This window comes from Ursus arctos, unplaced genomic scaffold (assembly GCF_023065955.2).
Source record: "Ursus arctos isolate Adak ecotype North America unplaced genomic scaffold, UrsArc2.0 scaffold_7, whole genome shotgun sequence".
NCBI lineage: Eukaryota > Metazoa > Chordata > Mammalia > Carnivora > Ursidae > Ursus > Ursus arctos.
The window spans coordinates 56,231,581-56,258,039 of NW_026623089.1; the positions used below are offsets into that span (position 1 = coordinate 56,231,581).

The 26,459-nt window shown below is 36.3% G+C and overlaps 1 protein-coding gene across 8 annotated transcripts in view; it reads left to right on the plus strand.

Moving 5' to 3' along the window:
- Nucleotides 1-26,459, plus strand: part of CTNNA3 (catenin alpha 3) — a 1,640,794-nt gene that overhangs the window by 52,215 nt on the left and 1,562,120 nt on the right. For 6 of the 8 annotated variants that reach the window (XM_026504310.4, XM_048218672.2, XM_048218678.1 and 3 more), the window contains one exon: nt 25,660-25,763. In XM_026504310.4, coding sequence (XP_026360095.1) covers nt 25,665-25,763 — 99 coding nt within the window. In that variant the 5' untranslated portion in view covers nt 25,660-25,664. Of the gene's footprint in view, nt 1-15; nt 153-25,659; nt 25,764-26,459 lie in introns of those variants that run through there. The other 2 variants (XM_048218675.2, XM_048218677.2) reach the window with 1 other exon arrangement.

Here is a 26,459-nt window from a genome sequence, read left to right on the forward strand (position 1 = left end):
TACACTAGGGTGCTTGTCAGGCTGTTTGCTTACAGATGCATCATAAGCCAAATTGTGAGCCGTAATAGTGGCACTGAATTTCTAAGTACAAGAAATTGCTTAGACAATTGATTTAGTATCTGTATATGGGCAATACTCTGTCCCTGCAGTAGGTGAGTGAAGTGTCAAACTTTTTAAGATCAAATTTTGCTGTGTAAGGCAAATCCTATAATTATAGATTATCTGTTGCTTGGTTAGATAACTTTGGGGGAAATAAAACGACATTATTTCTATAAAATGGGATGAATAGAAGCTACTGTGCTGTGCATTTATTACTTTTATAACTAATTTTTCTTTTAAGAACACTAAACTCTAAACGACTTTATGAAAGCTCCAATTTTATGAATGTCTACTTTTTCGAATAGATTAGCAGGCATTTCAGATTTAGATAAAAATGTGATTCTCTTACACATTTTTTTCTTTCACAACAATTCAGGCAGACTCAATTGAGCAGAGGCTCAATTCTGCTGTTTGGAGTGTTTATTAGTGATTTGTAAAATAGCGCTAAAACAAATGCTCATGTGCCAATGCCCAAGCATTAAAAAATTCCTGCTGTGTAACTGAGCCATTACTATTTGAGTAACCATGTATGCAAGGAACTGGAAGCTTTACATTCCTTACACATTTAATTTGTGTGGCAAGCAGTTTCTTTTTCTGTGCAAACAATTGAATTTCTGTCATGGGCCTCTAAACTTAAATTGTGCATGGATGCTTTTCCTGTATTTTTGTATGCAGCCGTAAGGATCTTCAAAGAAAGCATTGATAAAAGCAAAAACGAAGGAACTTAGATTTCGATAGTTCCGTGTTCAATACGGTAGAGAATAGTTAAGAGGTAGCAAGGAGTTAAAGTTTTAAGGCTTTATCTAATGTAAACAAGAAGAGATTGCTTTTGCAGATACATGGAATGATTATTTATTTATTCCTTCTTCTAGAAAGGATTAAGGTGACTTACAAGGCTATATGAAACTCAGGATAGCACAAATTAAAAGTGGAATGAAAGAAGAAAGGAAAACAAGCATGAGAATATAAACAGAGTCAGGAATGAGGCAAAAAGTGCAGCAGTTTTGACTATGGGTTTATGACACTAGTGTATTACAGATAGATGGGAGAGAAAATTCAGGGTTACAGAAATCTTTCGCGGGTATTTCATGCAAACCAGCTGTCTTCCTTACTGCAGGTGGCAGTTCGGAGTGAGGAGAGTATGTTGGACAGTGAATATTAAATACACTTTAAATGTCACTTGTGTTTTGGTGGAAAAAAAAGTGGAGAACTGCTGCCTTTTTAACCCCCACACTGATTTATGTGGGTTGTGTGGCTCCAAGTTTTCTAGGAGCAGAAAAAGATTCAGTCTGTCACTTGATGTTTAGTGTTTTAGAAACAACAAGAATTTATCTAAATAAGGTAAAATATTTACATATTAAAATAGACATAATCAAGCCAGTGTTTAAACTAAAATATATTTGGCAATTTTGTGTGAATCTATGAATCTTGTCCTGGTATTTTTTTAAAATAGATTATTATAAATGAGATTAGCTACTTTCACTCTTTCAATTTAGTGATAAATTTAACTTGAATTTCAACTTATGTTAGGTCAAATTAATTGGATCCATCTAACTGGGAAATAAGTTTTGATTAGGAGGAGGGAGTTCAGAGACAGGACTTTTTAAATGTTCTTTGATCTTTAAATACTCAAAATACAACACTGTGTTGGAGACTCTGGGCTCCGTACTGCACACCATACTAAACCCAGCTTGTGTAAAAAGAAAATAAATAAAAATAAACCCAGCTTGTGTAAGTGAATAAGGTTGCAAACTCATTGCTTTCACCCAGGAGTATTGAAAAAGCACAGTAGTGTAGCAGTTAAAATTTTGCTAAGTATCTTTACTGATATCATCGGAAATCAAATTACCATGTTGAGTCACGGACAATCATTGGGCTCCCTTTTTAAAAATTCTCTTGTTAAAAATAAGATCAATAAGAAATGATAACTTTTTTAAAGGGCAGTGAAAAAACAAAGAAAATAGTCAAAGCTTTTGTTTTTATAGTTTTGTACTGTAAACACATATGCAGTTTGAATTTAAGTTCTCTCAAAAAAAATTATGAATCATACACATAACATATCAGGTACACAGGATGACATTGAGGATAAACTGGACAACAAACACGCTGGCAAGCTGCAAAGCAAATATTATTAGGAAGTTAAATAGGGTCGGGGTGCCTGGGTGGCTCAGTCGTTTAAGCGTCCAGCTCTTGGTTTCAGCTCAGGTGATAACAGGGTTGTGAGATCGGGCCTGGTGTCAGGTTCTGTGCTCAGCGTGGAGTCTGCTTGAGATTCTCTCTCCCTCTGCCTCTCCTGCTTGTGTTCTCTCTCTCTCAAATCAATCAATCAATCAATCAATCAATCAATACTGTTTTAAAAAAAGGAAGTTAAATAGGGTTAAGGCATCAAATTGAATGATGTATGAGAGAGGTCAAGAATGTCCTGTGTTAATCATACAACTTACTTTTGTATGATTCTTTCACTTAGCATAATGCCCCTGAGAAATATTCATGTTGTTGCCTTTATCAGTAGTTTACTTTTTTCTTGCATGAAGTTTGGTGGGATGATTGTATTACAAAATTGCTTATTCATTCATTGATGGAAATGTGAGTTTTCAAGTTTTTGACTGTCATGAATAAGGCCAACCTGAATATTTGTGTATAGGTCTCTGTGTGGACATATACTTTCATTCCTCTTGGGTAAATATCTAAGGAGTGAAATTGCTAGGTCATATGGTGGGTATACGTTTAACTTTGTAGGAAAGTACCAGTTTTTGTTTTCACTAGCAGTGTGTGAGCTTTCCAGCTGCTTCTCCTCTTTGCTGGTTTGGGTATTGGTAGTCTTTAATTTTAGTCATTCTAGTAGAGGTATAGTGGTATATATTGTGGGTTTAATTTGCATTTCTCTAGTAACTAATGATATTGAGCATTTTTCATGTGCTTAATTACCATCCATATATCATCTTTGGTGAAGTGTCTTTTCAAATGTTTTGTCCATTTTAAGAAATTGAATTGTTTTTCATGTAATTATTGGTTTCTAAGGATTCTCTATATTTTCTGGATACAAGATCTTTATCATATATGTTTTAAAAATACTGTGACTCAGTCCGTGGCTTGCCTTTTCATTTTCTTAACATGGTCTTTCAAAGAGCAAAAGTTTTAAATTTTGTTGAAGTCCAGGTTATCAATATATTTTTTTATGAATCATGCTTTTTGTTGTTGTGACTAAAAAAACCTTTCCCTAACCCAAGGTTACAAAGGTTTTTTCTTATGTTTTCTTTAAGAAGTTTGATAGCTTTGTCTTATCTCTAGCTCTATGATCTATTTCAAGTAAATTTTTGTATCTGGTGTGAGGAAAGGGTTGAGGTTCTTGTTTAATGTGTGATGTCCAATTATTTCAGCATCATTTGTTGAAAAAACTGTCTTTTCTCCAATGAGCTACCTTCCACTTCTGTTGAAAATAAATTGTCCATGTTAATATTATGTCTAATAGATGAGGATTTAAGAAAACATAATCATATTGTCATGCCCAATAAAATGAACAGATATTAATATTATCAAATAGACTGCCCAATTTTAACTGTTTAAAAATGTTTTTTTGTAGTTGGATTTTGCAATCAGAATTCAAAATTGACATGTTTTGTGTGGTTGTTAATAATGCATACCTTTTAATTTGTAACAGTTTTCCCTCTTTTCCATGTCCTCTATGAGTTGAAGAAATCAAGTCATTTTGTCTTACAGTATTTCTCACATTCTGGATTTGGATGATGTCACTTAACACATTCCTCCTTCCAGTAAAGTGGTAGTTAGATCTACACAAGGCTCGAGTAGATTTAGTTTTTTTTTTAAGATATTTATTTATTTATTTGACAGGGAGAGAGACAGCCAGCGAGAGAGGGAACACAAGCAGGAGGAGTGGGAGAGGAAGAAGCAGGCTCCCAGCAGAGGAGCCTGATGTGGGGCTCGATCCCAGAATGCCGGGATCACGCCCTGAGCCGAAGGCAGACGCTTAACAACTGAGCCACCCAGGCGCCCCTCGATTAGATTTAGTTTTAACTCTTTTGGCAAAAATACTGTATGATGATGGGGTACTTCCCATTGTGTCATGTCAGGAAGCACAGAGTCTGGATTGTGTCACTTTTGGTGACATTAAGTTTGATCAGCACGGTCAGGCTCTGTAAACCTGATTCTCAAATTTCCCTATTAATCATTCACCTAATGATTTTAGTTTTTATTGATGATCATTTTCTAGATCTACGATTTTTTAAGGGTTGTAAATGGGGATTTTAGTATTTTGTAATTCTTCATTAGTTTTATTGGTTGGGATTATTCTATAAAGAATTTTATTTTATTTTATTTTGTTTTATTTTATTTTTGTAAAAGATTTTATTTGACAGAGAGAGAGAGACAGCCAGCGAGAGAGGGAACACAAGCAGGGGGAGTGGGAGAGGAAGAAGCAGGCTCCCAGCAGAGGAACCTGATGTGGGGCTCGATCCCAGAATGCCGGGATCACGCCCTGAGCCGAAGGCAGACGCTTAACGACTGAGCCACTCAGGCACCCCTCTATAAAGAATTTTAGAATATTCCTGTGAAGTATAGTTCATGCCAGAAAATCAGGAAAATACTCGATTATTTCTCATTCTTTATCAATTTTCAGAAAAATAGAATGGTGTCCTAGCAACTTTATAAGGTGGCCAGTGAGTTTTTGTTTTTTGAACTAAATTTTATATATGTTTTATTGTATTCCAGTCTTTATTCTTTTGATGTTCAGATCTCCCATTTTTGGTCAGTGAGAACCCCTTTAACTTGGGTCCTGAGCCTCTTGACAAATCCAAGTGGTTTTTGTGTTCTAGCATAAGATGTTGTAGGCTGATTTTATATATTTCCTGCCCCAGATCTTCAACCAGCCTTTCCATTGAGAAGCCTAGGTCCTTTTAGTGGGAAATAGTATTTAGGGAACACAGTCTATCCACTGGGTTGCTGTTGCCACTCCCACTGCCTTTTTATTTTGTGAACAGAGCTGGGAAATAGATAATTTTTAGGAAGAGAAAAATATACGATAAGATCATACTGATAATTCCAATTCAGTATTAGATCACAGGATTTTCATGTAAATTTTCAGATTTAATATTTGTATCTTTTTTTCTTATGCTAGAAATCTTATTTCCTAATAGCATGAATATAATTATTTGCTTTATCATAATGTATGTGTATACCTATGTATGTAAGTTCATATGTGTATGTATGTGTGCATATATATATATAAGAATTTATAAGACTATATTACATGTATTTAATAAGAGTACTAAATGCAGTTTAAGATTACTTTGCCATTCTTTTTGTCCTAGAGGGTATTCCTTTAGGGATTTAGAGTAAAAACTGTGTTTTGAAGTCACTTGAAATTAATTACTTTGCTGCCATGAATTACTTTGGGCATACGTTAGTTTTTATTTTTGGAGTAGATATCTAGAAGTGAGATTGCTATATCCACCTCCTTTCTGGTAACTATCTGTTTGTTCTCTATAGTTAGGGTATACTACTTGGTTTCTCTCTCTCTCTCTTTTTTTCCCCTTTGCTCACTTGTTAATGTTTCTTAAGTTCCGCATGTGAATGAAATCATATAGTATTTGTCTTTCTTTGACTGACTTATTTCACTTAGCATTGTACTCTCTAGCTCCATCCATGTTGTTGCAAATGGCAAGATTTTGTTCTTTCTTATGGCTGAATAATATTTTGATGTGTGTGTAGGGGTGTGTGTATGTGTGTGTGTACACCTTCTTTATCCATTCATCTATAGAAGGACAATTGGCCTATTTCCATAATTTGACTAATGTAAATACTACTGCAGTAAACATGGCAGTGCATGTATGCCTTTGAATTAGTTGGGTAAAATGAAGTTTTTGGGAAATACCCAGTAGTGAGATTACTGGATTGTAGAATAGTTCTTTTTTTTTTTTTTTTTTAAAGATTTTATTTATTTATTTGACAGAGAGAGAGACAGCCAGCAAGAGAGGGAACACAAGCAGGGGGACTGGGAGAGGAAGAAGCAGGCTCATAGCAGAAGAGCCTGATGTGGGGCTCGATCCCATAACGCCGGGATCACGCCCTGAGCCTAAGGCAGACGCTTAACCGCTGTGCCACCCAGGCGCCCCTGTAGAATAGTTCTATTTTTAACTTTCTGAGGAACCTCTATACTGTTTTCCATAGTGGCTCCACCAGTTTGTATTTCCACCAACAGGGCATGAGGGTTCCTTTATTCCCACATCCTTGCCAACACTTGTTGTTTCTTGTGTTTTTGATTTTAACCATTTTTACACGTGTGAGGTGACATCTGATGTGGTCTTGACTTGCATTAGCCCTGATGATGAGTGATGTTGAACATTTTTTTCATGTGTCTGTTGGCCATCTGTATGTCTTCTCTGGAGAATTGTCTCTTCGTGTCTTCTGCCCATTTTTAAATTGGATTATTTGTTTTTTGCATATTGAGTTGTATCAGTTCTTTATATATTTTGGATACTAACCCTTTATTGGATATGTCATTTGCAAACATCTTCTCCCATTTCATAAGTTGCCTTTTAGTTTTGTTGGTTGTTTCCTTCACTGTGCAGAAGCTTTTTATTTTGAGGTAATTGCAGTAGTTTATTTTTGCTTTTGTTTCCTGTGCCTTAGGAGATGTATCTAGAAAAATGTTGCTATGGTCAATGTCAGAGAAATTACTGCCTGTGCTCTTCTCAAGGATTTTTATGGTTTCAGGTCTCACAGTTAGGTCTTTAATCCATTTTCAGTTTATTTTTGTATATGGCATAAGAAAGTGGTTCAGTTACATTCCTTTGCATGTTGTGGTCCAGTTTTCCCAACACCACTTGTTGAAGAAACTGTCTTTTTCCCACTGGATATTCTTTGCTGCTTTGTTGAAGATCAATTGACCATATAATTGTGGGTTTATTTCTGGATTTTCTGTTCTGTTCCATTGATCTACATGTCTATTTTGTGCTAGTACCATACTGTTTTGATTACTACAGTTTTGCAATATAATTTCAAATCTGGAATTGTGATACCTCCAGTTTTTTTTTTTTTTTCAAGATAGCTTTGGCTGTTTGAGGTCTTTTGTGGCTCTATACAAATTTTAAGATTGTTTGTTCTAGTTCTATGAAAAAATGCCATTGGTATTTTGATAGGGATTGCATTAAATGTGTAGATTGCTTTGGGTAGTATAGACATTTTAACAATATTTATTCTTCCAACCTGTGAGCATGGAATGTCTTTCCATTTCTTTGTGTCATCTCGAATTTCTTTCATCAGTGTTTCATCAGTGTTTTATAGTTTTCAGAGGACGGGTTTTTCACCTCTTTTTCACTTAAGTTTATTCCTAGATATTTTATAGTTTTTGGTGCAATTGTAAATGGGGTGGTTTTCTTAATTTCTCTTTCAGCTGCTTTATTATTGGCATATAGGAATGCAACAGATTTCTATACATTGATTCTGCAGCTGCAACTTTACTGAATCATTTATCAGTTTTAGTAGTTTTTTTGTGGGGTATTTTGGGTTTTCTTTATAGAGTATCATGTCATCTGCAAATAGTGGAAGTTTTACTTCTTCCTTACCGATTTGGATGCCTTTTATTTCTTTTTGTTGTCTGATTGCTGAGACTAAGACTTCTAGTACTGTGTTAAATAGTGGTAGTGAGAGTGGACATCCCTGTCTTGTTCCTGACCATAGAGGAAAACCTCTCAGTTTTTCTGCATCAAGGAGGATGTTAATGGTGGGTTTTTCATAGATGACCTTTATTATCTTGAGGTACGTTTCCTCTAGACCTATTTTGTTGAGGGTTTTTGTCATGAATGGTTGTTGTACTTTGTCAAATGCTTTTTCTGCATCTATTAAAATGATCATATGGTTCTTATCCTTTCTCTTATTAATGTGGCGTATCACGTTGATTGATTTGCGAATATTGAACCACCCTTGCAACCCAGGAATAAATCCCACTCGATGGTAATGTATGACTTTTTAAATATATTGTTAGATTGTTGAGGATTTTTGCATCTGTGTTCATCAGAAATATCGGCCTGTACTTTTTTTTTCTTTTTTGTGGTGTCTTTATCTAGTTTTGATATAGCCTCATAGAATGAATTTGGAAGTTTTCCTTCATTCTCTATTTTTTAGAATCGTTTGAGAAGAATAGATATTAACTCTTCTTTAAATGTTTGGTGGAATTTGCCTGTGAAAGCATCTGGTTCTGGAGTGTTTGTTGGAAGTGTTTTGATTACCAGTTCAATTTTGTTACTGTTAATTGTTCTGTTCAAATTTTCTATTTCTTCCTGCTTCAGTTTGGTATGTTTTATGTTTCTAGGAATTTATCCATTTCTTCTAGGTTGTCCAATTTGTTGGCATATAATTTTTGATAATATTTTGTTATAATTGTTTGTATTTCTGTGGTTGGTTGTTATTTCTTTAATTTGTGATTTGTTCGTTTGAGTCTTTCTTTCTTTCTTTCTTTCTTTCTTTCTTTCTTTCTTTCTTTCTTAAGTCTGGCCAACAGTTTATCAATTTTGTTGATCTTGAAAAGAACCAGCTCCTGGTTTCACTGATCTGTTAATTTTTTTTTTTTTTTTAGTTTTTATAACATTTATTTTTAGTTTCTATATCATTTTAGTTTCTATATCATTTATTTTATTATTTCCTTTCTTCTGCTGGTTTTTGGTTTTGTTTGTTGTTTTCTAGTTCCTTTAGGTGTAAGATTAGGTTATTGGAGATTTTTCGTATTTCTTGAGGTAGGCCTGTATTGCTATTAACTTCCCTCTTGGAGTGTTTTTGCTGCATCCTAAAGATTTTGGACCATTGTGTTTTCATTTTCATTTGTTTCCCTTGTAGTTTTTAATTTTTTCTTTGATTTCCTGGTTGACTCATTCATTGTTTAGTAGTGTGATATTTAACCTCCATGTATTTGTAGTCTTTCCAGATTTTTTCTTATGGTTCATTTCTAGTTTCATAGCATTGTGTTCAGAAAAGATGCATGGTATGAGTTTGATCTTTTTGAATTGGTTGAGATTTGTTTTATGGGCCTAAAAAGTGATCCGTTCTAGAGAATGTTCCATGTGCAATTGAAAAGAATGTGTATTCTGCTGTTTTATGATGGAATGTTCTGAATATATCTGTTAAATCCATCTGGTCCAGGGTGTCATTCAAAGCCATTTTTTCCTTGTTGATTTTCTGTTTGGATGATCTGTCCATTGATGTAAGTGGGGTGTAAAGTACCCTACGATTGTTATATTAGTATTGATTATTTCCTTTACATTTGTTATTAATTGTTTTATATATTTGGGTGGTTACATGTTGGATGCATAAATATTTACAATTGCTATATCTTCTTGTTGGATTGTCCCCTTTATTACTATACAGTGTCCTTTCTTCTTTGTCTCTTGTTACAGTCTTTGTTTTAAAGTCTATTTTGTCTGATGTAAGTATTACTACCCTGGCTTTCTTTTGACATCCATTTAGCATGGTAAATGTTTCTCCATCCCCTCACTTTCAATGGCTGGACAGCTTTTTATATGCTTAAGGGATTTTTGCATATTTTTCCTTGAATGAGAAATTATTTTAAATTGCCACCCAACTTTAAATAATATCTGTTGATTCCTTGCTATGAGAGATGAGGAAAGAAGAGTGTTTGAGTTTTTCCATCTTTTTTGATGTGTGATTTTGCTAGTCTGTCCACCATGTTCCCAAACTGTGCTCTCAGTTCATATATATTGAATGCTTTTGTTAATTTTATCTTTGTAATGTTTTATTTTTTGCTCCCATTTTTTCTTGAGTTCTTTTATCTTGTTTTTCATTCCCTTACAGTGAGAGATAGTCTTAAATAGACTCCGTGCTGAGCACATAGCCTGACGCAGGGCTCGATCTCCCAACCCTGAGATCATGATCTGAACTGAAACCAAGAGTCAGATGCTTAACTGACTGCACTACCCAGGTGCCCCCAGGTGTAACTATTTCACTGAACTCTTCCTCTGTTTCTAATTTTTATTCATATGAATTTTTTGGTTCCTCTCATTTTTTATTTTATACTTTTTATGTAAAGTTTTCATCACTTATCTTTGTATACCACCAGTCATTTACTGAAGAACAGTATAAGGTGTGTAAGTTGAGATAATAGCAATTTTTAATCCATTTGTGGTATTGAATGCTTTCTCACCAAAGTTATTTCCTTTGCTTTCAGGATTAGTTTTCTTTCATTGCTTGGTGCTCAAAACTCAGTATGCTTCATGGCAAAGTCCTTTAAGTCCAGGCTATCAGCATTGTGAACTGGTGGTTCAATATATCTTCTTTCCTTCACTGTGCTGGATCTCTAACAGTTCCCTTGGCTAGGTGGGCTTAGTCATAGACAGTTAGAAATGGCATGTTCATGCTAATCCTACCCTACCATTCTTGTGTTTCTGTAGTCTCAAATGGGGATATCCCCCTTTGATGCCATGTCTATCCATGCCCTACATCTTAATACTCTAATCAAAGGACGCATGGACAGGAATTTCAGTGTTTTGGCACTTTTAGGGAAAATTATTTACCACTGAGATGTGTATAGGCTTTCACCTGCCTTTTTTTTTTTTTTTTTTTAATTTGGTCAAGATTTCACTGTATTTCTTTCTTTGTAATTTGGGGGTAATGACAAAGTTAGTCACTAAAGTTAGTGGTTCTAACTTTAAATTTTTTTTGTCTTCTATTAGTTTTGATGGAAGGAAGTGATATAAACGTGTATTTACTCCACCATATAGTATAAGAAATCCCAGAAGATGGTAGGATGATGATGATTCTCTTAGAGATCTGTATAGGGTACAGAGATAAGGCAGCACTGCTTCCTTCTCTCATGACTCTGTGTGTGTGTGTGTGTGTGTGTGTGTGTGTGTAGATGTAAAGAGGGTTGTTTGAGTTGGAATGATGAACAAGCATTTGTCGAGTGGCTTTTGGAGAGGGGCGCTCTAGGCAGAGGGAGTGTGGTGAATAGAAGTCTAGGGGCATAAAATAGTCCATTCAGGGAACTTCATATTCTTTCACATGAATGGAGTACAGGGAAGAGGAGGATCAAAGAGGGAGAGAAAGCTAGAGACATAGAATAGACCAAGTTTCCTCAAGTCATTCAGTAGAACCTGAATTTTATTGTGTCAAAATGGAGAATCATTGAGTGTTTCAAGCAGGGGTTTAGTGTAACATTATCTTATTTTATATTAGAAAGATGACTTCGGGAATAATTTGAAGGATGAATGGGAGGTTGTGAAAAACTAGAAGGGGGACCAGCTAGGGTATCATCACAAAGTCTAAATAAGTCTAAAGAGGGTCTGAACTGAGGTAGTAGTAATGGGAATGGAGAGAACATGGATAATATAAGAGGAGGTAAAGGGATAGAAGCAATATGAACTTTTCCACTAATCTGATACGAAGACAGAGGCAGAAGGAAAGAAAATATTCTAGGATGATGTTCATGGTGCTGGTTTGGGTGCCTAACTGTATGGTGAAGTCATTAATCTAGATGAGAAGTGAAGATGGTTACAACAGATTTTGGGGAAAAGATCATGAGTTCAGTTTTGAGATGCCTGTGAGATGGCCCAGTGGTCAATGCATGTGGGAGCTCTGAACCTCAGGTGAGAGATCTGGACTGTAGAATCTGAGGTTCTAAGTTGAACTGAAACTCTAGGATAAGATTACTCAGAGAAAACAATGTAATGTGAGCAATGAATAGAATGTAAGGGGTTGAACTTTAGGGTAAGACCCTTCTTTAACAGGAGGTAGTAGATAAGCTGGAGCCAGCAAAAGATACTGGGAAAGAATGCTAGAAGGGTAGAAAGTGGTGTTTGGAAGCCAGAGGAGAAAGTCTTGTATGTCTTACAGAGAAAATACTGAGCATGTGGGAGAAATAGTTAAATAGGGTTAATAGATATATGGGCACAGTTCCTGGAGAAAAGTAGCTGTAAAATAGTGAACGTGGGTGGTTAAGTTGAAAGATTCTGGCACAGACTTTTAAAAACTCTGTTAAAGAAATATGGAAAAAGTGGAAATAAGGAGGCTAGGAAGGAGCTGAAGTTTTTATTTATTTATTTATTGAATTTTTATTTTTTTAAAAGATTTTATTTATTTATTTGACAGAGAGAGAGACAGCCAGTGAGAGGGAACACAAGCAGGGGAGTGGGAGAGGAAGAAGCAGACTCCCCGCGGAGAAGGGAGCCTGATGCGGAGCTCAATCCCAGAGCCCTGGGATCAACAACTGAGCCACCCAGGCGCCCTGGAGCTGAAGTTTTTAAAATAGTTATATACTGTTTGTTTCCCCTAGTAGGTACATAGAAAAATGAATATAGTGTTTTCAGAGACTTTGGTCTCATTTTGTTTATTCTGATAAGCAGGCTCTTATTTATTTCTAGCTAATTAGAGAACAAAAGCAAATGGGGATTTTTTTAGGTTCAAATTGAGGTTGACAAGAATTTTACTTTTTTCATTATTCTCTTTTTGTTCTCTGCCTTTCGAAAATAACATACCTTGGAGAATTCATATATATTTGAGCTGTCTTATAATATGGAGTGGAACTGACCCACAGGCCCACTGGACTTCCAGCAACAAAAGCCACTGTCACTTTCAAGGTGTCTATGAAGGACATGTTACTTCTGCCCTGCTTGCTTAAACTTGATGCCTTATAGCTGAAGGTTATTCTTGTTCTGGGTGATTCAATGAAAGCTTCTCTGAGGTCTCACATATTAGATTATCTTCTTAATTTCAATTGCACTAATTTAGTTCTTTGGCTTTTTAAATAATATGTAGGTAACCTTCATGCTGTGCTTATATGAGATGGGATCTCATAGTGTTTCAGTTCTGTTATAATTTTTATATGGTACAAAATGTCCTTAAGTTGAAAGGCATTACTATATAGAATAACCATGGGGCATTTCTGTCCTTTCTCTATAGCTGCAATTTTGAAAATGTGTGCCATTGTGAAGTATAGGGTGAGCTTTTAGTGTGAACTGGCATTTTATAAAAGATGTGTTATCAGGAGCAGGCTAATGAGGTCTTCATGTAAAATTTTTATATAGTGTTACTTTTCAGTTAAATCAGAAATTGAATTACAAGTTTTTGCTTTTTTTTTTTTTTTTTTCCTTCATTTTGGAGGGAGAATAAACTCGACTAGCCATTCACGGTATGAAGGACATAGTATACGACCTAAATATAAATAGAAATTTGTTTTCCTTTGTTTTACTTCATATTAGTTAAGGCAGTCTTTTGGCTTTTTAAAAACCATTTTTGCAGCCCTCATCTTCATTGTATGTGCGAGGAAGTTTTATTTTGGTTACTATGGCTAGAGTAAGCAATTGTTTCAATCTAATTTAATTGTGCATGGGTGTTCTCATAAAGAATCCATAAAACTCATAATTTTGGGGGGGAAGCACTCAATTTGATCATTTTTCAAAGAGCATCAATAAGATTACTAGCCAGAGGTTTATTAAAGAGAACTTCAGATGCTTAAAGCTTGAATTACAGCATGCTAAAGATACTTACTTTTTATTACAAAATATAAATTGTTTTGTTCCGTTGAAACCCAGAGTTCTTGAAAGCTGAGGAAATAAAAAGTGCAGACTCTTGAGGATCCCAGATGTAGTACATTGAAGAACTGTAGACCTAACCCTGGAGCGTACCTTTTATGCACCACTCTGGAATTGATTTCGAAGGGCTCAAGACCCTTTATGAGGTTGTCGTGCATTAGGACTTTTTTTCCCTAGGGTATTTAGGCATGTTGCTTTTCTAATTAATACATATGTAGGAAATATACCTTAGAATTTGAAGTTAAAAGATCCAATAAAATGAGGCACCAGAGGGAAGCTTTATTTTAAATTCTTTTATTATGGCAACAAAGAGTGAAAGCATACTTGAATAATAATTAAAGCTCTATAGATAAAAGAAATATGTTTATCCTAAATGTAGGCAAGTAGACTTTGCTTTCCTACTGAAAAGGGGATAAAATAATATCAACTAATATTTGTTGAGCCCTTGCTAGGTGTCAGAGATATTGGCAAAGTTATGGCTTTTATATGAACTTTCCTTAATCTTCAAGATCCCTTTGAGGAGGGTACTCTTATTATTCTCATTTTACAGACAAGGAAACTGTTATTTAGGGAAAGTTACTAATTTGTCTAAAGTCACCAATGAGCAGGGAACAGAACCTAGATTCTCACCTAGGCAGTCTAGCTTCAAAGCCAGTGCTCTTAATTACTGAGATCCAGTAGTGAGGACATGCAGGAGAATTTAAGAACTCTTGTAACAGGAGCAACTGTGGCTCAGTTGGTTGAGCGTCTGACTCTTGATCTCAGGGTCATGAGTTTGAGCCATGCATGGGGCTCCACGCTGGACATGGAGCCTACTTAAAAAAAAAAACAAAAAAAACCTTATAGCAGACAGGGGAGGGCAGCAGGATGTCTGTAGTCCTGCTGAGAGGATGCCTGTAGTCCTGCTGAGAGGCTAAGTGAGGCTGAAACCTAGCCCCCCCTCTGCTGGGCAAACTGTGGGCCTTCCTGCTAACACCTGCAGGGCTGTGTCTACCCAGAGGGTGGCACCTTTTTCTAATTTATTTGCTCAGAAGAGGATATTTTTCTAATTTACTGAAAGGCAAATCTTAATTCTGTATTCCTCTTCTGAGTACCACCGCATTTATTTCCCTTCATTCCCAACATACTTTGACTCTGACCTGCCTCGTCCTAGTCGGCTTGTTCCCTTGATGGTTGTGTTCTATCCACCTCTGTGTTAACAACTCTGAAATTTATATTTTCATCCCTGATTTCTCTCCCAAATTTTGCTCGTGTATTTTTAACTGCCTACTTAACATCTTTACTTGGATGTGTAACATGCATCTCAACTTATCCTGTCTCAAACTGGACTCTTCATTTTCCTGTTCTTCCTGCAGCCGTGCCCACTACAGTTAAATGGTAACTCCAGTCTTCCAGTTGCTGCAGACTGGGAAACTTAAAGATATCTTGAATTCTCTTTTTCCTATGTCCAGTCTGTCGGGAATTCCTGTGGGCTCAATTGACAAAATATATCTGCAATCTGATCACTTCTGTCCACTTCACTGGCACCATCCAGGTCTAAGGTACTACAGGAGCCTCCCAACGGTGTCCCTGCTTCTGCTCTTGCCCCTCAAACTTCATTTTATTGGTCAGAGTGATCTTTCCAAAATATAAACCAGATCATGTTTCTCTAGTACTCAAATGTCTGCTGTATTTTCCATGTGGTTCGACATGATCTGTAGCCACCCACCTTCAACCCCATCCCTTTCTGATCTCTTTTACTATGTGCTTTGTAGCTCATTCTACCCCACTTACACTGGCCTCCTTGCTGTTCTGCTAATATGCCAACACTCTCCTGCCTCAAGTTTTTGCTGTTATCTCTGCCTGGAGTGCTCTGCTTCCAGGTATCTGCTTGGCTAATTTCCTCACCATTTCCAGTCTGCTCAAATGTCCTCAGTGAAGCTAATCTTGATCTTATTTAATACTTCAGTCTGCTTCCAATGTCTCTTCCACTGAATTCTGCTTACTCTGTTCTTTTTCTTTTCTTCTTCTTTTTTAATAGTATATGTCCTTTTCTAATGTGCTAACAATTTTCTTTTTATTATATTTATTGTTTATGGTCTCCCTCTACCCTCTGACTGCTGTAAAGTAGAAACTCAATAAATACAAGTTGAATGAATGAATAAATGAATAAATGAATGACGCCCTGTAGTCTAGGGGTGCCACACCATTGCTGTTATAGCTGAGGAAAAGGCTAGGCAGAAGAGCTTATACTTATTATTGATCTCCAAATAAATGTGTGGAAGGTATTTGTAAAGTGTAGGAAGAACATCTGAAAAGAAAGAAACCCAACTATTTCTCCATCATATATATTAGGCAATTGCTTGATTTTACTGACTCTCTGACAAACCTGAGATCGTTTTGTTTACCCAGTGAGTAAAGATGTGTGTACTTCTTTCTCAGTGAGCCAAATAAGCCAGAAATGATGACATTGGAACCCATAGGGGTGGGATAGGGGTGGGGAGGGAGGTGGGCTTGGAAAACAGGTGTGTATAGAGATTATAGTGGAAATTTTTTATTATAGTTGTCCTCTTTCCATTTTATTTCACTCTAGCCAAGATAGTTGTATAAAGTCAACTGTGATAATATTGTGCAGCAAATCCCGTGTGTCCCCTTTCCTTTTCTCTACTTAAACTTGTTTATTTTGATATATATATAAATATATATATTCTTTTTTGTCACTTACATTTGGTTCCAATCCTTCACATTATTCCGAACTACATTATGCTAACCCTTCTGAAAGGGGGGTGTGCTGAGAAGGGAAAATGAAGCTTACAGAGTTTTGCTATCCACTCAAGATAAATTTTTTAAAAGGATTTTATTTACTTGAGAGTGAGCAAGAGAGAGAGCACGAGCAGGGGGAGGGGCAGAGGAAGAGGGAGAAGCAGGCTCTATGCTGAGCAGAGATCCTTACATGGGGCTCCGACCCAGGACCCTGGATCATGACCTGAGCTGAAGGCAGATGCTTAACTGACTGAGCCACCCAGGCGCCCCTCAAGATAAATATCTGATGACAAAATAAATGCTCTCTTTTATGACATTATTTCGGGAGTAGGAAACGTTTCACTAGTTGCTCATTAGATAAGAATATTTGTGGTGATGGTTGTGATCGGTACCTTGTAAAAAATTTCTCCTTTGTATTTCACTAAATAGAGTTTCACTAAATGAGATCTCATGAAATCCAAAGCTACTTTTGGTAGGAGACTTGTTGACATAATCAAACACTTTAAACTTGAGGAAAAGAAACCCATTTGCAGATAAAACCATCAAAGGTGTGTGTGTGTGTGCGTGCGCGCGCACATGTGTGTGTGCATGTGTGTGTGTGTTAGTGTTATGACAATAATTAGAGCATAGAAAAACCATGTTAATAGATACTATGCACTGTAATTACCCAGAGAAAATCACATGGGAAAAGGAAAGGTCAATAATTAATAAATAATAATAAATATAGGTACCTAAAAAGATACAAATTAAATACAATATCATAGATAGCAATAAATCCTGAATTGAATGTTTCTATTTTGTTTTTTGAATATTTAAGATTTTATTTATTTTCTCATGAGTGTAATGTTGAACGTTCACAAATAATTTTAATAAAAGTAGAAAAATATACATATGGTGAATATATACTCTTGCATGGAAACCCGTAAACTTAAGAAAAGAGTAATAGAACATTTGGATGAGGGAAAAAAAAGAGAGGAAAAGAGAACTGGTATTGTTGCAGAAGCTTATTATGTGACTAATTTTCCTGCTACAGATTAAAAAAAAAACTGTTATAGTAACAGTGAGGTGATACATTTTGAAAATTTCAAGAAGTCTTCTCTTAAAATTAGAACAACTGGTAATTTTTTTTACCCTACCTCAGGGTTAAATGCATTTTAGAAGATTAAGGGAACAATGAAAGAAGTAAATCTGATTAATAAGAACTTCTTGATATGGAACGCTAGAAAGTCTAGGCAGGCCTATTTTTAACCTAGTGAACTGAGTGAAGGTATAAATGGAGGCCTGCATACCGCGCTTATATATGTAAAAGTTACAAATCAAGCTAACAAGTTGCTACAGTAGGTTCTATCTTCCTATCTTTCTACCTTGAGAAAAACTCCTTCAAAATGACCTGGGTGACAAGATTTGGACTTAGAATTCTTGGATTCCTTGAAGTTTCTTGTTAGAATGAGGGAGTGGATGGGGAGCTCACTCCTGCCCCTGATGTGTGGTGTGCCCCCTTCTCTTTCCACTTCTGGCTCTGCTTTGCATCTGAGCAGCCTCAAGCATGTACAAGTGGACAATCCGAACTGCACATACAAACTCCATCAAACTCAAAATTTTGGGGAGGAAGCTGCCTCCTGGCTACCTCTCAAGTGTAGGGATGGACATGTTGAGTCATTTATTTTTGGTAGGATAGATTCTAGGAATAGGCTGGCATAGGCCCTGGACGTAGGTTTGGGCTGCTTGAGCAGAGAGGTGGGGTACTGGATATCCTGAGCATGTCAGAAAGGGGAGTGTGGGTTCTGGGAGGGCATATTACCTTGGTCCCATGGGCTCTTCCAGAACATAAGGATGCAGGGTGGGGCAGCTCTTGTCCAAGTCTATGGACAGTACTGGTTTGGGAGAAATTGACTGTTCTATTGTAGAGGTGACGATTGTAAATAAAACATTGTTAGACACAGTTACACGTGTCCTCGATGTTAAGAGAAGCAAATTTCGGAAATTTTAGATTAATGGTAAGTATGATTTTAAGGGACTGTATATGACCAAAGAGAAATTTGATGACTTAGAAATGAAGAAAGAAGAGAGTCAGCTGGGCCTTGGCTTTACTACTTTTTCTTTCACCAGAATCTAGAGTAGTGCTTCATAAATAATCATTTAACAATAACATGAATGGCCCCAAATCCTAGTGTTTCTGTGTAAAGAGCACGCATTGGAAAAGAATATGGATCAAAGATGGGAAGAGGGACATATTACTTAAGGCAAATAAAAGAGGATGGCTGAACTAGGAAATATAATGTTGAGAAGGCTAAAGCAATTCTCATTTGCTAGGGTTGGAAGGAATGCTGAAGGAAAGAAAAAAGGACTTCCAAAGTTGTAGACTGAGAGAAAAAGAAATAAAAAGCATAAGAAGAATACGTACTGTGCATGAGTCAAATGATGTGAGATTAGCAGCTGATAGATAATACATATAAGCTGTGATACTGTGATGTCACGTGGGCAAGATGGAACAAAGACTGATACCAGGGAATTGAATTAAGTGGAAGAGGCAGGTCTGTTAGAATTTGTATTAAAATATAGATACTTCTGTGCTGGTACTATCTATGATGTCTCTGGAACTGTATGAGAAAATGACCATAGCAGTTGTCTGTGGGAGAGAAATTAGGTGGCCGGAGGACAGGGATGGGAGAGAGACTTGTTTTTAACCATATATGTTGTTGAACCTTGTATTACTTAATAAAATTTTTAATTAATTAAAAAAGAATTGAAACCCTAGATGATGAAAATAAAGGAGATAGCTTAGTCCCTTTAAATTGGTTGAATTATGTATCTTCTGAAAAAGTATATCCCTTAATTCTAAAATGATCTGCAAATGTGAGCACAGAACCTGGGAGTCACTAAGAAATAGCAGACCTGTCAGAAAGCAGAAAAAGGGCAAATACCCTTATTTTCAAAAAGGGTAAAAAGGTGGCCTCTAAAAGTAGACTGGACTTCTGGGCACCAAACTAGGAAAACTGAAGAATTAAACTGTAAGTAAATGGCAGTAATTACTAGCATTCGGCATGGATTCTCCAGGAGTGAGTTATGTCAAACTAGATTTCTTTTTAAAATTGAATTCTTAAATAGGAAGGAAAGGATGTCCTTATTTCAATAAAACGTTAAAAAAATCCTTACATTTTTTTTGACAAGATGAAAAAGTAGATTATTTCACAAAAAAGTGATTAATAACTGGTTGAAAAAGTCACATCTGCAGTGTTTATCATTTGATCATTATGTATCTGAAAAGATATTTCTAGTGGTATCAAAATCAGCCAATGCCCGGCTGTCATTGTTCAGTGACTTAACTGGAGACTCTAGAATTCATACCGAACAGTTAATGGGTAAATAGAAAACTTGGAGGAAGTGTTAACATGTTGGATTCTCTAATATTAATTTTTGACTGGTGGGAACCAAAGTCCAGATTCTGCAGGATGAAATGTTAGGAGGAAAAAATAAAATTCTGCATTTAGGGGCAAAGAAATATTAATTGTCCAAATATATGATGGGGAGGTTTGAGTTTGCAGTAATCCTTGTGAAAAAGAATTGAACAATTTAGTTGAAAAGTGAGTATAAAGAGATTAATTAGATAAGTCTGATGACTCTGACATGGAATTTAATAATCTTAATGGAGAATAAACTGTCACCTTACAAACTGTTAGAAACTTTATTTTTTTAAAAGTAAATATTTTGTATTAGGGACTTTTCTGTAGGAAACATATATAGATGATTAAGTTTCTAAACCATCCCACAATAACATGTCAACTTATGTAGAAGGATTATAGGTTTACTAAGAGGAGACTGAGCTTCAGAATTTGGAGACAGGGGGTCATGTGTTAACAGTAGGAAGAAGTAGGTGGAAAAGTTTTCTCTTTAATGTTTGTGAGGGAATGGTGGGTGAAATTTTCCGTTGACCTCTGTGTGCATCTCTCTGATCAAACATTCTTCTGCTGCCAGGATATGACTAGAATACAATGTGGTTTGTGCTATGAAAGTAACATATATGGGTGTCAGATGGAGAGTAATGAGCTAGTTCATATTAATGTATGATTGAATATGTGCACCCTGTGACCTCAGAGTTAGCTGCATTTAAAAATGAAATGCTTGTTAAATTAAGTGAATTTAAAATTGATATGAATTCAATTGCGAACAAGAAATAAAGTGGAATAAAGGAAATTCAGGTATTGTGGTTAAGATAGTGTGGGGAGAAGGGAAGGATCCACATGGGTGCATTTGCTCCGCCTTGAGGACTCTCCCTGGAGACATCTGTTACTGCTGTCAAGTCATTTGTTTTCCTCCCCTTGATTCTGAAAACTGGGTTTTAATCTAGTCTTCTTGTCTTCAAACTTGTACCTTTTCCACTTTATGAAATAGTCTCAATTGGAGAGAAGTCAAAAAGTGACATATTTCAATTCAACATAAGGAAGAACTTTATAAAAGTAATCCCAGGGGTGCCTGTGTGGCTCAGTCAGTTAAGCATCTGCCTTCAGCTCAGATCATGATCCCAGGGTCTTGGGATGGAGCCCCACATGGGGCTCCCTGCTTGGTGGAAGTCTGCTTGTCCTTTTCCCTCTGCTCCAGCCCCCTGCCCCTCCCTTCCTCTCCACTGATTCCTCTCCCACATGCTCTCTCCCCTCCTTGTGCTCTCTCCCTGGCTTGTGTGCTCACTCTCTCAAATAATAAAGAAAAAGTAACCCCAGAATCTAATGGTATAGTGAGTACTCATCATTTCTATTCATCCAAGTCCAGTACATTGTTGAAATGAAGGATGTCGTAGGAGTTATTCTTGAATTGTTTGAGAAGTGCTCCCTAACTCTATAATACCCTGGATTATAATACCCACAACCTAGTAGGATTTTTATTTTGGATTCACATTATGGTATTGCTGTAAGAATTTGGTAACAGTTTGTCAGACTTTGACCTGGCTTTAACTTCATTTGCAAAATTACTGCCTGATCTCCAATCAATCAGGATTACTGAACAGGACAGATATAAAAGATCCAAAAGATTTTTATAAGAAACAGTCTTTATTCAAAGAAGAATCATTATATGTAGCCAAGGTTCTTCAAGGACTTGTTGGCATATTATTTTATAATTTTGCCATGAAAAAAATGAACTTCTCAATAACTTTCTTTGGCTTAATGCGTATTAAAGACATGGTCACAGATTTAGAAGATACTTTGGCTGAATTAGGTTTGTCTTTTATCTCTTTGTTGAAGAACATTCTTCTAGCAGGATTATATATGATGTGGATAATTTTTATTATTCATTTTTTATTTTCTTTGCCTCTAATTTCTGGTGCTCAACTTGGCTTTGAAAATCCATTGTGAATGAATTTCTGTGAAAGGACATGTTTTTAAAGGCTGTGAAAGTTCTCTTCGCTCTTACTTCAGTTCACAACAGTGTACTCTACCTTTTGTCACTGATACGAAAAAACAAAGCAATGTCAGTGATCTTGACTTGATTTATATGTAGGATAGTACCTGTCATGAGAGGGGTAACAAATGAGCTCCTTTGTGAGTATTCATTTGATAGAACCCTATGGTTATGGAGACTGAAGGACATATTTTGTTGTATATATTGGCTCCAGACTATGCAGAAGTGTCATCATGGGAATATCCTATTTGTCAATTTAGATTTGCGTCTGTTAGAGGGAATTAAAGTGGTAGGTAGAATGACTGGAAAAAGTGAAAACCAAAACCCAAACCAAGCCAAACCAAAACAAAACATTTCAGTCCTAGAAATGTGTTTGAGAGAAACCATTTGGTAATAGTGATGGAGCCTTTCTTGAAACATATCTTCTATATTTCAGATGAATAGCTAAGAAGAGAGATTGTGTTTTTACTTTTAGAAAGGAAATAAAACCAGTGAAAAGGAAGAAAAACAAGGTAGTAAAGGCCTAAATCATTTGGCTTTGTATCTGTCTATATCTATCATCTATCTATCTATCTATCTATCTATCTATCTATCTATCTATTATCTATCTTTATTTTAAACCCATGATTTTTAAAAGTAAGTTTTTAATTTTAATTCTAGTATAGTTAACATACAGTGTTATATTAGTTTCATGTGTACAGTATAGCGATTCAAGAATTGTATACATTGCTCAGTGCTCATCACAGTAAGTGTACTCTTAATCCTCTTCACCCATTTCACCCTTCCTCCCATCCATCTCCCTTCTGATGTACTTTATTTTAAATAAGTACCCTTAGTTTAAGTTATTTTTTTTTCAACAGGAACATTTTTTACTTGAAGCGTATTTGGAGTGCTTCATATATTTTTATATCATAGAATAACAGTAACTTATACTTTCATTTGAAAAGAAATTCAAACAATATTTTTTCACTTAATACAATTTGAATAATATTTTTTTCAAGGCAAAAATGTCTTTTAAAAAGTAAAGGAATTGTAGGCACTTTGTATGAGTGGTTTGTTGGTGGAGTTAAGAATAGACTGAAAACAGGACACACATGATTGTCTGAAAGGGGGCAAAGGTGCCCTGAACAGGCCATTTGGTTGTGTGTAGAAATGTGCTACCTATCAGAAAGTGTACACGCTCTCTGAAATCAACAATGTTGGTTTTTTTTTTTTAAGATTTTATTTATTTGAGAGAGAGAGAATGAGAGAGAGAGCATGAAAAGGGGGAGCGTCATGGGGAGAAGCAGACTTCCTGCTGAGCAGGGAGCCCAATGCAGGACTCGATCTGGGGGCTCCAGGATCTTGACCTGAGCCAAGGGCAGTCACTTAACCAACTGAGCCACCCAGGTGCCCCTGTTGGTGGGTTTTATATAAAATTCGCAACATTTATAGTACAGTTGACCCTTGAACAATGTGGGGATTCAGGGCACTGACACCCCCCCCTTCCTGCACAGGTAAAAATTGGTGTATAACTTTTATAGTATTTGCCTCTGCTTAAAAAAAAAATTATGGGGGTGTCTGGGTGGCTCAGTCGGTTAAGTGTCCCACTTTTGATTTCAGCTCAGGTCATGATCTCAGGGTCGTGAGATTGAGCTCTGGGTAGGGTTCTGCACTGGGCGTGAAGCCTGCTTAAGATTGTCTCTCCCTCTCCCTCCAGCCCCCCAAAATAAAACCAAATAAAAATTACATTATTAATCTAAGAGTTCATCAAGATAAGAGTTAATTTTAGTTACAGGATGGTTTCATATGTATGTCTCTCTCTGCGTGTGATCAGGTGTATGGTGTGGAAAGGCCTTGGTAAAGCACTGACCTTTTCACTTACACATACCCGTGGAGATCATGATTATCTTTGGAATATATACAGTAACACATTTATGAATCTAGAAAAGGATCCACCAGAGTGGGAGAGATTGATGAGCAAAGAGATGCTGATTTTATGGAATTAGGCCAATGGTCATTGACAAAGTCTAGGAGGAGAATGGGAATAGACTCAGGGGAAACAGTTGGGAGGGAACATGGGCCCTACCCTGAGACTCTGATATCCCTTGGAGTTGGAGGCAGGGGTATAGAAAAAAGAACAATCCTCTCTCCTAGGATCACTGGGATGGAAAGGAGTGTTGAAGGCATTGATTCTGGATAAGAGAAACACCATGAAAATGTGTTCTTTCCTCCTCCCTTTCCTTTTCCCACATATGTACTTGTGATAAAGTTTAATTTATAAATTAGGCACAGTAAGAGGTTTATAATAGTAACTAATAAAACAATTATAGCAATATACTGTAATGAAAGTTATATGGTATGGTGTCTCTTTTCTTTTCAAAATATCTTATTGTACTCAGTATCTTGTGGGATGTTAAACTGCCTATCTGTTGAGATGATGTGAGGTCAATGACCTAGGCATTGTGATGTAGCCCAGGCTTCCATTTATTTTCTGATGGTACGTCAGAAGGAAAATCATCTGTTTCTGGACTGGATCACAAGTGACCATGGGTAACTGAAGCCACAAAAAGCAAAGCTGTAGATAAGGGGGGACTATTGTAGTACTTCCTAATTATTTTTGTTTTCGTTTCCGTGGGTGCCATAGGGAATAACCGGATATTTTCTGAGGGTGGAATCTTATGTTCTCTTGCCTAAAAATATAGAAGAAAATGGGTAATATCTAAGTGGGAAGGTTTTTGCATTGATAGTAACACATGTTTCTGTGTATTATAAATTTGTTTATTTTTTTTATTTTTTTATTTTTTTAAAGATTTTATTTATTTATTCGACAGAGATAGAGACAGCCAGCGAGAGAGGGAACACAAGCAGGGGGAGTGGGAGAGGAAGAAGCAGGCTCATAGCAGAAGAGCCTGATGTGGGGCTCGATCCCAGATCGCCGGGATCACGCCCTGAGCCGAAGGCAGACGCTTAACCGCTGTGCCACCCAGGCGCCCCTATAAATTTGTTTATTTTTAACAGACTAAGTTACATATAGGCGATACATGTTTCTTACTGCTTATCTCTGTGGGCCTTTAGTAAATACTTGATTGTGAATAAGGTAATACAAATTTGTGGACTTGGCAATTTGGGTAATAGATTTTATAGCCAATTTGTTAATTTGAATATATTATGATATATATGCCACATGTGGTCATTGAGATATTTGTGTGTTCTTATGCAAAAATCTCACTGATTTTAAGATTAATGTTAATGCCTTAAAGATGGCTTGTCATTTTTTTCTTATTTTGTCTTGCCCAAATATCAATCCCTTCTCTCTTTTTATAATAACTATGCCAATTTAAATTAGTTTATTTTCTGTATAGGAAAGTAAATTGCCCCCAACTTTCTTCTTCAATCAAAACCCTCAGACAGTTCCTCAAACAAATAGAGGTGTATCACATCTTCCAAAATCCTGCTTGGCTCCTCATCTGAGTCATCATTAAGAAGAATAAAGAAAATATGAATGCTGGCTGCCTCAGTGCTATGATTTCTTGGAAGTCAGAGGACTTGCTGGCCATAAGATATGTTTCACCGACTTGACCATTCATTTTTACTTAAGACTCCTGAACAGATGCAAACCCACCCTGGGTTATTATTTTAGTCATGATCATACTAACATAGTTTAATTTGGTAGAGGATCTAAGCCCAGACTGCATGAACAGAGAACAGATGGGGAAGGAATCTCATTTCTCTGTTGATGGACCTGTCACCCTGGTCCTCTGAGGGCTACAGCTGATAACAGGAAGAGGGGCCGAATACAAATCTTATGTATTATATGATTTTCATTAGTGCTTCCCTTTAGAAAGTACTTTTATTTATTAATAGGTGTCTTTGTTTTTTTGCACAGGCAGCATGTCAGCTGAAACACCAATCACACTGAATATTGATCCTCAGGATCTGCAGGTCCAAACATTCACTGTAGAGAAGCTCCTGGAGCCACTCATAATCCAGGTATGAAGACCATGGAAATGATAATATGTAACGTCAGAAGAACTAAAAAATGGGAAAAGTAGATCATGAACCAAGGAAAGATTTGATTTTTATAGAGGGAATATGTCATCTAAAATTGCTTTTTAAAATACTGTTAAAATATTAAAAAATACATATTTAGTAACAATAGTAACTTTTGGAAAGCTCCCCCCTCCCCAATTCTCTTTTAAAAGCAACAGCTGTGGGGTGCCTGGGTGGCTGAGTTGGTTAAGTGTCCAACTCTTGATTTTGGCTTAGGTCATGATCTTGGCGCTGTGAGATTGAACCCTGTGGGGGTCTGTGCTTAGCACAGAGTCTACTTGTCTCCCTATCCCCACTTGTGTGTGCACTCTCTCTCTCTCAAATCAATAAATAAAATCTTAAAAAAAAATAAAAGCAACAACCATAAAAATATGTATATACAGCTTTCAAAGTACCTTTATATAAAATCTCTTGTTTTATAGTCATGAAAACTGAGTGAGGCAGGCAGCATGGTTAAAACCATCCTTATTATATAGATGAAGAAATTGAGCCTAGAGAATTTCAGTGACTTGTCCTAAGGCACATGGTGGCTCATTTGTCAAATAGGAAATTATTTTTAAAATATCAAAATGTATGAGAAAAGCAGCTATTTAAGAAACTGTGTGATAAAGTCTTTCATAAAGTCAGTAATCCTTT